This window comes from Pezoporus flaviventris, unplaced genomic scaffold (genome assembly GCF_033815535.1).
Source record: "Pezoporus flaviventris isolate CSIRO_AGI_PZ_B2104156 unplaced genomic scaffold, CSIRO_AGI_Pfla_v1 ptg000031l, whole genome shotgun sequence".
Lineage (NCBI taxonomy): Eukaryota > Metazoa > Chordata > Aves > Psittaciformes > Psittacidae > Pezoporus > Pezoporus flaviventris.
The window spans coordinates 66,443,145-66,455,425 of record NW_026892579.1 but is presented as its reverse complement, the minus strand read 5'-3'; the positions used below and the strand labels follow the sequence as shown (position 1 = coordinate 66,455,425).

Genomic DNA, 12,281 nt, shown 5'->3' with positions numbered 1-12,281 from the left:
TACCCTATGTACAGCCCAGCCCTTCAGTTAACAACTTCCCAACCAAAAAACCCTGAAGAGGTACCTTATCAAGGTGTATCTTTACTGAATTACATGACTCAACTTGATAAAAGCACAGCACAATTTGTGTGTCTACACAAAGACCCTCTTTGCTAGAAACCAGGTCAAATTCTGCCCTAGAAGTGTGCCAACAAACCACTGGATGTTTTGTATATGCAGTGACTCGGAAGAAATGTCAGTTTTGAGAAGCTACTCAAATGTGTTTTCAAAGTGTATTTTTAGTATATTTAGCTATATTTATATAGAAAAACAAAAATGTAGTACATTTCATATATTTATATTTTTAAAGTATATTTATTGTCTTTAATTATATACTGTGTTTGTTTTGCTGGCATGGGATTTCTGAAGGGTTTGGGTTTTAGTTGGGGTGAAAAGACTCACTTCCAGCTCTCCTTCTCCCAGAAGATGAACTGAACTGTCTCTTCTTCCACACTCAGTTTATAGCACAGCATACACATGAAACAACATTCTTAGGTGCACCAAGCCTCCAGCCTCAGGTGACACAGTTACACAGTTTATACTCCCTTTGTGCAGTAACCAACATTTTCCCACTTCTCCCCCAACCACGGTCTACTTTGGAGACTAAGGAGTGCTTTTCAATAGCCCTTATCTCCATTTGAATGCATCTGGGTAGCAAAATATATATATATACACGAGTTTCTCTCTGCAGGTGTCACAAATTGCTGGCTTTACAGCTTTCCAAATTCTTCCCTCACCCATTTTTTTCCCCTAGATCTACCTTTTTATGGATTAACTACCTTATTCCTTTGTATAAGGAGATCATTGCAGTACGGAGAGCAAGACAGAACTGTTTCTTTAAGAACAATTATTCTAGTTCTAAAAAATGCGTGAACTGTTTTCATAAAAGCATAAAAGTACATGAAGATGAACCATAGCATATGGGAACAGTCAAAAAGAAAAGCTGTACAAAGTAGGAAAAAGAATGAAGAAAAAGGAGAGCTATAACTGCTGTATTAAATACAGTTACTATGCTAATAGTTTATAGGTCAAAGAAGAACTTATTTCTTGGTAGTAGCATCTCACCTTTCAGCTTTGTTATTTCAGACTTGAAAATACGCCTTCAGTTGATACAGGTTTGTCTGGTTTTTTTTTTAAGTAAAAACAAAGCAGCAGAGATTTGAAAGCAAAGCCAGTTTCTGAACAGGATAAATTAAGAGAACAAGCACAGTGATGCGTTCAACTCACACATACAAAAAAAGAACCGATATTCTAAAGATGTCTGTTAAGAAAGAAAACGAACATACTTATTCCAACCCAGTATTTCAAGATCTCTGACAAGACAGGAGTAGTATTCTGGCGGCCGTGGTATATGCAGGTCTTGTGTATTCTTTAACGCAATTTCCTGTTTAAAAAACATTTAAAACATCATTAAGAGAGATTTCAATATTTTTGCATCTATTTAGCCATGTGATTTTTGCAATCCATTCAAAAATATTAAGCTTATGTAAAATTAACTGTACACTGCATTTGTTTTGTTATAGCCTCCAGCTAAAGCAGACAAAGAAGCTGTTTGGTAAATTACTTCAGATACTGGTAATGAAAACATCTGCAATTTAAAAAAACAACCCCACAGATGTTGACAACTTGGTCTTCAGATGCAAATATCAAATGTGTCTCTTTTTCAGCTAATAAATTTGAAGTCAAGCATCTCGACTGAAAGAACATTTCAAAAGAAGGTTCTATTAAGCCCACAGCTGTCTCCTGGGCCCCGCAGCCACAAAAGATGATACATGTATGAAATCCCTCATATTATTTTTAAGTAGCTATATACAACTTTATGTAGCAATAAAAAATATAAATCAAAAAATCAGTTTCTCAGTTTTAATATCATAGGAACCCAGAGAGTAAGTTTTGGTACAGACACTCATCAAGTATGTCGTAATGCCTCAAGAAGAGGTTTTTATCAAAGAGGTAAAGCCACGTTATAGAGGAAAACCTAAACCAGATGTTCCACATTTCTATTGTGCTACTTGGTCTTTAAAGGTTTATTTCAGTTGAAATCATGCTTACAGGAATTAATGAAACAGATAATAAAATTATTAATAATTGAAAATAAAGGAAATTTAAATGAAAGAAAGAATAAATAAAATGAATCATAAAATCAGTATAACAGCCATTTCTGCCCAGTTCTCCTGAGGTGTCTGTTGTTTTTACTCTCTGCACTGAGGATCACTACTTTATTATTTTGAATTAATTATACTTTGTCTACATTCTCATCTTCTGAGGGCTTGTGTATCCAGGCACAGATTAGGGACTAACTATTGGAAAATATTTCAAAACAGCCACTCAGTCCTGTTCCAAGCACCTTTGCCTGGTTTAGTGTAATCCTGCTTGGCAGGGATTGAACCAATACTGAGAAGAGGCATTTCCAGTGTAAAGCACTAGTGTAATACCAGGAGGGTATTTTGCTGTTGTTTTGAAGAATGCTTACTGTGTTTCATATCTAATTAAGTAAGTTGTATGCAAGTAATCTTTGCCAAGAACGCTCCGAGAGTAATGTTCCACTAATGGACAAGAAATGGTCAGTTAACCATAGACTTTGCTACTCTTCAATCCCACATTAGAAAAAAGTAATAATAAATAATAATAAGCCTCTGAACTACAAAAAAAAAGCTTTCTGCATTTATTGGTCAAGCTGTTGCACAGGTGAAAGCACCTTCAGCAGTCCAGTGACTGTATAATCATTTGTATGATTACCAGCTTTTTTTGCCACCAGGACAATATCAGGAATTCCAAGAAAATCATTGCAAAAAGGATGGCTCTATCCTGAAATCCCCTGCTGCGATTCTAATTTTCCCGTGACACTCAAATTTGCAGAAGGTCACTTAACATTCTAAAGGATATTTACACAAATATTACATGAACATCGTACATACAAAATTACCTTTTCTTAAAAATAAAACCCAACACAAAAATCCATCTATCAAACAGTAAGCTGTAAAAAACTGAAAGTGAAAACCAAAGCTTTGAGAACATCCCATCTCCCACATACATATTCTGTCACTTACCAAAATAGTTTTCAGTTCCACCATAAAGCTGCTGAGATCTGGACAGCTGTGCAGCCTCTGAAGGGAACACAGCGTGAGTTCTTCAACTCATAACTTTCAGTGGTAAACAATTTCAGTCTAATTCTTTTTGTAGCGTTGTCAAACTGACTCTTATAAAAAGCCCCAACTTTATATCACATGTTTAAATATTTCAATTACAGAACAAATGTCCCAGAGTACAGGAAACTTTCCTGAAAAAGTGAAAATCACTGCTGGTGAAAATGAACCATCACCTTTGTCACATGACACATCTGTATAGTTTATAAAGACATTATATATTTATAAAGACATTTATGAAGACTTCAGTCTTCACCAATGAGAACAGAAGCTTTAAAATCAGTCAAAAATGTTTCACAGTTGGTTACATTTTCTTTAGTCTCCAGACCCATTTGCTTTTAGATGCTGTACAAGACTGAGGATCCCTGTTTATCTTCAGAAGCTGTGCCCTTTCCTCAGCTCTGTATCTTTAGTTACTCCCAACTCATAGCCCCTGATCTACAAAGGGGTGCACAGTCCATGAGATAGAGAGTCTCAGCTAGCACTCCTGGCAAAGATGCCTTCTTAGAAAGTTTCTTCTAGATAGAGGGGTTTAATTTAGACTCTGACTACGACAGTTTGTACTACACCAGCAATAGTTAATGTGAATTCTTTTTGCACTATGAACACAAAAATAGATAAAAAATGAAAACCAAAATCTGTTTCTGAGAGATTAAAGACAAATTCCAGTAAAATGTCAGCAGCCATTTATTTTTAAAATGTCCTATCTCAATCTTAAAAAAAAAAAAAAAAAAGCTTGAATAAAGCTAAGTATTTACTACATTCTGTTCATCTGTCCTTAAACTGACCTGCAAATCCTTAAATACACAAGAATAAATCTTGGCTGTACAATGAAAGGAGAGTTCTTTAGCAGTTTTAGAATAGGTTTGTGAATATAAGCTTTTCAAGTATGCACTTAACAAAAATGGGTATAAAAGTTCTATACCTGCTTTAAAATATGCTGATATTGATTCAGTATCTTCTTTAGGTGCCAGCTACACTCTAGCCTAGACAAACAGTATGTTGTGTAAGTTTTAAATTCACAGTAAACGATTTTTATAAGAGATCAGAAAGTCTGCTACACAGCAATATAAAATAACAAAGGAAGTAAATAACACTCCAGAATTTCTTTGAGTTTCACATTCAAAGTTATTTAAAACTTTCAAATGTCACTATCCCAAAGCGCATTAAAAATTAAGCATTTACCTACAAAAGCCTGTTCTTCGCTGAAAACAACATAATTCTTGCAAGCTAGTATGACTTCATAAAATACACCTATGTATAAAAATTACAACCTGAAAATGTCAAAGTTACCTATAATGTGCTTTTAAGTATCTGACCTAGAATGTAATAAAGCTCTCGAATACCACATCTGTTCACATTCAGAGCAGGCTTGCCCAAGAAGAACTATGGACTGTTGAAGTGTGCATACAACACACACACATCTCCATGTATTGCTGTGATAAACACAGTGATAAAAACAGAGCTTTTAAATAAAAGTTCACCAAGTCCATAATTGCTTAAATTTACAACTTTGCACTGAATTTTCTGTTTTCCAAATGGTGACACACAAATAATCTGACTTAAATGAACATTTTTCCTCCCTTTCTATATAAATACACCCAATTAATTGCAACAGGTTTCAAAGTTAATTAACAGGTTTTAATTAAAGAAAATATTTTGATATAAGCAATGTTTATTGTCAAGATTTTACTAACACTGAAGAATATTCTTGCAAGGTTAACTAGAAATCAGTAAGAATTAATTACTGACATTGATATGGGAAAAAAGAATAATTCATATGCATATCCATCATTGCTTTTATCAGAATAAACTTCTGTTATATACATTTACAAATTGCTTTCATAAAACTGTCTTACCTTGCATTTTTCAGTTGACAATCCATTGGTAACAGTATCCTAATGTGGAAGTCTCTACCCTTGAAAATAATCATTTAGTTAATAGGAAGGTCAGGAAAACTATAAAAAAGTAGACACTTGTAGTAAATATTCCCCATAAGATCAGCTACTAAGAAAATAAGTTTGTCTTATGTGACTTTCAGGAATATTATTCAGGATTTCTTTATTCAGGAAAAAAAATACTAGCATGAGTGACAGGTAGAAATAAAACTGATTTTAATTTTGAAGTTGAAGCAGTCTTGACCTCTAACTCTGAGTATCTAGTAAAAGCTTTTCAGTGCATCACCTTTCATAAAGCAAAAATAACACCTTTCAGAAGAAAAATAAACATCATCTAAACCTGGGCAAAACCAAGTAATATAATTTAATCCAAGTTATGCTGAAGCACATAAAAGTCTGTCTTCAACTCGAATAAAAGTCAAAGCAGACTTTTACCATAAAAGTACTTCACTGAAAGGAACCTGGGCACTGATCCACAACACAATCCTGCAAGTCTTTAGAAACTGGAAACAAAAACAGTCCCGAATACACGGATCTAATCATTTTTTCTTTTTAATGCAATTCACCCACTTGTATTTTCAGTAATTGTCCCTATTTGTGATACTCCTACTTTCTTATGAGATGATCAAAATAAAACTGAAATAAGGAAGGTTTGCTAGCAGGTTTAACTCCTCCTTGATGCAAGGAGGGCAGTTAACTCCTCTCAAAACTTTTATTCCAGACTCTCTTCCAGCTAAGCATACCCTGAATTATATCCACAAATTCTGAGATTTCTTCAGCAGGAAGTGAAGAACAAACCCAGATTTCCTCCTGTGATTAGATGACTGACAGAGTGGATGCTTTATCTCAATTTCAGAAAGGATTTTATTTGTGTTTCCCACAATGTCCTCACAGACAAACTGAAGAAAGATGAACTAGATGAGGTGACAGTGAGGTGGGCTGAAAACTTTCTGAAGAGCTGGGCTCAAAGGATTGTGATCAGCAGGACAAAGTCCAGTGGGAAGTCCCTGACTGATGGTGCTCACCAGGGGTCAGTCCTGGGCCCAACACTGTGTCATTAGTGACTCTCAGTCAGCAAGTTGGCAGAGGATAGAACACTGTGAGGAATGGTTGGTAGACTATGTGACTGTGCTACCAGTTAGAAGAACCTCAACAGCATGAGGAAATGGGCCGACAGGAGCCTCATGAACTTAAGAAAGTGGAAAGTCCTGCACCAGGAGAGAATTCACACCATGCAACAGCACATGCTGGTGGCTGATCAGCTAGAGAGCATCACTGCAGAAAAGGACCAGGTGGTCCTCGTGGACCTGAAGTGAGCCTGAGCCAACAGCATGCTTGCAGCAAAGATGGCCAACTGCCACAGGTGAGCATTTCCAATAGGTCGAGTGAGGTGATCCTTCATACCTGGTTAGGGTAGGTGAGGCACACCTGAGGTGCTGGGTCCCCAGTACAGGAGAGGCATGGGCATACTGGAGTTAAACCTGTGAGGAGCTATGAGGGTGATTAAGAACTTGAAGCACGTGACATACAAGGAGAGCCTGCTTAGACTGGAGAAAAGAAGGCACAGAGGGTAACTTGCCAGGGCGTACAAATACCTGCTGGGGATGGGGCTTTGAGCAACCTGCCCATGGTAGGTCATTCCTAATCATTCCAAAACAAGATTCTATGACTAAAGAAGGTGCAGATTTCAAGCGACACATACTAGCAAGGTTACAGGCAATGGATACAGGTTGAAATACAAGATATTTCACCTAAATGCAATTAGAAAAAAACTCAGTAACAGTGAGGGTGATCAAACACTGGAACATTCAAGACATTAGCAGTATCCATGCTTGGAGGCATTCAAAACACAGCGGGACACTATCTTGAGCAACCTGCTCCAGCTAGAAGACCTCCAGAGGTTTCTTTCAACCTCAGTGTTCCTGCGATGATCACAAGTAAAACCAAGACCATAGAACCATAGAATAGTTAGGGTTGGAAAGGACTTTAAGATATCTGTTTCTGAGCTGAATATAGCCCATTGGCACATCAAGTACTTCCAATCTCCTCCAAAGCTTAAGTGCATAACCTCAGACTTGGCTATGCTATGGCCTCAGCCCTAATAAAAAAAAAAGTAAATCAGATCTAAGAACAGACGCTCACACTCACATCCCAAGCTTCCCATTAAATCCAGGACGCATTCTAGCACACAGCAGTTCAGAAGTCACATCTGTTGGAGTCATACAAACATAAGAACACACTTCCAAATGTCTTGTGAAAGCTGGATGCAAGAGTCACAAAATCATTAGGGTTGGAAGGGACCTCTGGAGATCACCTAGTCCAACCCACCTGCCAAGGCAGGCCACCCAGAGCAGGTTAAACAGGAAACCTTCCTGTATTTTGACTGCAAAAACGATGCTTTTGGAAATGCAAGTTTGACACAGACCATGCTGTCTGACTTTACAGGAGGAAAATCCCTGCTATTTCTAAATAAAAATACACCTGCAAAGAACTGTTTCTGTGGTCTGTCTGCACATGCATGTGTGATATATTAACAAGCCACGCCTGCAGCATCACTGCATAGTGCCTCTGATGGCAGAGTTGTCTTTAGAGCATCCACTCTCAATGCATCCCAGGTGCTGTTCTCCCCACACTGTAACTTACTACACCCTGAGTGAGATGATGCAGCTACTTAAGCTTTAACCTCAGAAACACAGGAAGTGAAAAGAAAATACACACAATTAGACACTTGCTTCATAGAATCACAGAACAGTTAGGGTTGGAGAGGACCTTAAGATCAGCGAGTCCTAACCCCCCAGCCATGGGCAGGGACACCTCACACTAAACCATGTCACCGAAGGCTCTGTCCAACCTGGCCTTGAACACTGCCAGGGATGGAACATTCACAACCTCCCTGGGCAACCCATTCCAGTGCCTCACCACCCTAACAGGAAAGAATTTCCTCCTTATATCCAGTCGAAACTTCCCCTGTTCCAGTTTTAACCCATTCTCCCATGTCCTGTCATTACAGTCCCTAATGAAGAGTGCCTCCCCAGCATCCCTATAGGCCCCCTTCAGACACTGGGAGGCTGCTATGAGGTCTCCACGCAGCTTTATCCTAGGCCTAGAGTGTAGACACACTGAACCTGCCCCCAAACCACATACGCCGGCACAACAAACCCGGCCCACAGGCCATCAGCCTGCCCGCGCTGCCACAACACCAGCAGCTGGGCGGGCATAGACAGCGAGAACCCGGAGGACCGCGGCACGGGCGCCTTGGCACAGCACCGTCAGCACACAGCAAGGGCCCGTGCGCTGCCGAAGTGCCCCGTTTCCTGCCTCACAACCCCGGCGGCCCCGCCCCCGGCAGGGAAGCTGCCAGCCGGGGACGAGGCGGGAAACGCTCCTCCCTCACACAGACCCGGTCCCGCAGGGAGGGAGAGCTGAGGCCGAGCGAGCACCGCCGGCGGTACCTGCGCGGTGACGAAGCCCTCATAGACGGTCCGCTCGCGGTTCTGTGGAAGCAGCAGCGGGCACTGCCGGAGCAGAGCGGCCGAACCCGCCATGACCGCTCCGCTCCTGCCCGGCTCCTTCCCGCCCGCCACCGCCGTTCGAATCCGACGCGCCTCTGGCTGAGGCCCCGCCCTCCGTCGGCGCACGCGCCTGAGGGGACGGGCGGGCGCGTGCCGGCCGTTACCTGAGGCGGGGGAAGCGGGCGCCATGGAGGAGTGAGGATAACGTCGGGCGAGGCTCTTAACGCGAAGCCAAGGCAAGGGGGTAACTTCTGGCTTGGTCAGAGCATTGGTTTGGGTTCTAGGAATATCAGAGTTCTTCCCTGTGAGGGTGCTGAGGCGCTGGCACAGGGTGCCCAGAGAAGCTGTGGCTGCCCCATTCCTGGCAGTGTTCAAGGCCAGGCTGGACACAGGGGCTTGGAGCAAGCTGCTCTAGTGGAAGGGGTCCCTGCCCGTGGCAGGAGGTTGCAATGGATGAGCTTTAAGGTCCTTTCCCACCCCAACCAGTCCATGAATTGTACTGTGTTTTCTGCTGCAACACATTTAGAGCAGTAAGAGCTCTTCTGCCTTCTCACTAAAGTGTTGGATGAAAAAACTTCCTCTCTTTCCTGGGTGGGCTGCGTTTGGGAAAGCCTGAGGGGACCTAAAGAAAACATTGGGGCTTATACGTGTTTCACGAGGACTTACGACTCTGCATAACTTTGTGGCTCGGCATCACATAAAGCACAGTAAGATGCAGCTTCTGCCTAAATAAACAAGTTTAAGAAAGAAAAAAGGTCTTACAAAGTGGTAGGTGATTTACCAAAGTCACCTACTTGGGCTGTTGCATTAGCTTTGGAGGAGTAGCCTCAGAGAAACCCGGAGGCTGCTTCCCTTGGGCACAAATGCAGTCTCATTTGCATGCAGTGTATTGCTGAAGGTTCTAGAAGGTCATATATTTGCAGGTCATCTGGTAAGGCCTCCACTGTCGGTTGTGGTGTGAATGGCTGAAGTGGCTAAATGTATACAACTTTTACAGTTATTTATCTCTTGGAATAGAGGAGGTTGTTCCTCCCAGCACCTGTTGAGTTGTTTATATCTTTAAACCAGTGCTTCTTGCTGTGGAACTGAGTGCAAAAGGCTCAGGAAAATATAGACAAAGCAGTATCAGCAGGAGCACGGCTGTTCCAGGCCAGGAAACTGGGAAGCAGCTGCAAGTTGAAGGCAGTTGGAGAACTACTGTTTCTGCTGGCAGCAGCTCAGTACCTGTGGGAGAAGACATGACTTGATAGGGAAGCAAAAAACCCCAATGAAATGTTTTAACCTGCAGTTATGTCTTGTTTCCTTAGCTTGGGGCACCTGTACATGGGGACTGCATGGAAATAGGAGTCAAAAGGGCTCAAACCCTTTGCAATTTTATATTGGCTATTAGAAATACAGCTGCTATATGAGGGAATGAACATGAAGCTTTGCTCATTTGAGCTAGGTGTTAGTCTCTTATGTTCTCTGCTTGTTTTGCGTGCTGCCAAAGTTCCTCTGTCCTACATCTAAATCCTGCTGGTGGTTCGCCCAAGCACCTGGCATACAATGCACTAGCAAGAGTCAATAGGAAGGTGAAGGAGTCCTAAGATTTGCCACTTCATCATAGGAATACATGCTAAAAAACCCCAATATATCCTCAGTGCTGGCTAACAAGGGTTGTTTGGGGTTTGTTGTTTTTTGTTGTTGTTGTTTTTACAGCTCATAGGTATCACTGATGATTTCCAGACTTAAATTTTCAGTGTACCTGAGAAGGACATGTTCTAGCAGTGGAGGTCTTTGCAAGAATGTTGCTCTCATCACATTTTTGTCCTCCAGAGAACTTCGGACAATGCAAGACTCAGTTACCAGTTCAAGAAATATTTTCTAAATAGGTGCACAAAAGGGGCTTAAATACCACTATATTTAACTCATGGACATGGCTTGCTCCCCTCAAGCTGTTGGTGTGCATTTCAATACCCAGCAGGGCTCATCTGGAGCAGTTAATCAATCCTTCATAGTAAACTGTGTCCTTTGTATCTATTAATTTCATTTTGCTCAAAACATTTATTGAGCTGTTTTCTCTCAATATGCATTACACTCAAAATTACTGAATTGTGAAATATCTCTGTACTTTACCAACTACAGAGATTATTTCTTAATTGCATCAAATGCAAAACTCAAGACAGTTTTTCTTCTTCTTTTAGCCATGTTTCTCTTACTCTCTGACTTTAAAATAAATGTGAAATCACTTTAGCCAAGTGCCCTTATGGAGTAATTTATCTAAATAAAAATACTGCAATATCAGAACCATAAAATATTTTAGTACTGAGGCCCAGAGAACATCAGTCACTATGTTACACCGTATGCACTGCACACTTGTAAGCTTTGTATAAAAAATCATTTAACTGAAACCTGTTACTTTGATCTGGCACACAGACTTCAGCATCTTTAAGACATGACAATAACAAAGTAAAAGCAAGGAGGTTTGATAGATACACTTGTTAAGGGAAAGGAGTTTGATCTGATTTGATCTTTCAGCCACAGGCCAACTTAATTGCAATCATGGTTTGCCAGAAAAATCATAATGGAGTTTCTTATTAATTATCTGTCCATTCAGATATCACATTCAACCAGCTAAGTAATAAAAAAATCATAAGTGACAAAACAGTTTGCAGACCTAGCACCGGAAAGCAACAGATGTTAGTAAAATTATCCCATGAGCAGTCAGAGAGCAAGTACAGTCACAGAAAACAATTCACATGAACCCACTCAGTTACCTAACCCCCCCTACATTATTGAAATAATGTAGCTTTCTTAAGAGCTTGATTTTTAAGTATACTTAAGGATATTATGAAAGGCAAGAAAATAAGTGTGTTATTCCCCAACATTAGTATCTCCAACAAAGCAATCAATTTAAAACCATGCAAAATTGCTAATATTGTTATTGCTGTCCTTCTTCATAACTGTGTCATTTTATTCATCTCGCCCCCAAGAAATGACCTTTTCTGTGCATATCCCGCCTTTTTTCCACAAATCCCCCGAGTGACAGAATCTCATCCTAATCCTATTTCCATTTAGATGTTAGAGAAAAGCACTGTAGACCTTCGAGGGAATAAGTAATCAAAATGGGAAGATAATAATATGTTTATGAAATCTGGATTTTATAATAGCAAATTGAAAAATTGCATTAGTATTTCAAGCCACTGAAGGTCAATGTTACTGAGAGTTCAGAGCCATCGATCAAGTGTTTTTAAATGTTCGTAGTTAAGATTATTTTTAATACAGAACATCTCTGTTTCAGAGAGCACCTCTTCAGAGGTGATTTGCCATCTACCTAGCAACCACAAAATCTGGTGCTAAAAGCAGATGTTTCTAATGGAAAGCCACACTAGGAAAAATCTACTACGTATTTTAGCTGTCTTTTAAGCAGACCTAAAAACACAGAACAACTTCACAGGCCTCACAAAATGCACCATACACCACAGTTTAAGAATTCGAGCCCTAATGACGGCTTAAAGGTAAAAGCATATGAAATTCAATATTGCAAAAGAATACTTTGAGTTAATATGCAGTTGTACCTTTTTTTACTAAAGGTAAATTTGCTTGCTTGCGCCTAAAAGCTACATTTAAGGAGTACATTCTGAAAGCCAGTGAAACTTAACTGAGGTCCTAGACAAAAAAGTAACATTTAAACCTCCTCAAGGGTT

General features: G+C 40.2%; 2 protein-coding genes across 3 annotated transcripts in view; one reads left to right on the top strand and one right to left on the bottom strand.

Annotated features, from left to right (window-relative positions):
* The window catches only part of VRK2 (VRK serine/threonine kinase 2), a 69,686-nt gene extending 67,591 nt beyond the window's left edge, over positions 1–2,095 (top strand). The window contains exon 14 of the mRNA XM_061461643.1: positions 1,563–2,095. Within this exon, the coding sequence (XP_061317627.1) occupies positions 1,563–1,598 (36 nt within the window). The 3' untranslated portion in view covers positions 1,599–2,095. The remainder of the gene's footprint in view (positions 1–1,562) is intronic.
* The window catches only part of FANCL (FA complementation group L), a 30,008-nt gene extending 21,308 nt beyond the window's left edge, over positions 1–8,700 (bottom strand). Inside the window, exons 1-5 of one of the 2 annotated variants that reach the window (XM_061461644.1) lie at positions 8,536–8,700; positions 5,045–5,103; positions 4,111–4,171; positions 3,090–3,146; positions 1,326–1,423 (exon numbers count right to left, since the gene is read on the bottom strand). In XM_061461644.1, coding sequence (XP_061317628.1) covers positions 1,326–1,423; positions 3,090–3,146; positions 4,111–4,171; positions 5,045–5,103; positions 8,536–8,628 — 368 coding nt within the window. In that variant the 5' untranslated portion in view covers positions 8,629–8,700. The remainder of the gene's footprint in view (positions 1–1,325; positions 1,424–3,089; positions 3,147–4,110; positions 4,172–5,044; positions 5,104–8,535) is intronic. The other variant, XM_061461646.1, reaches the window with a different exon arrangement.
* Between the last annotated feature and the right edge of the window lie 3,581 nt (positions 8,701–12,281).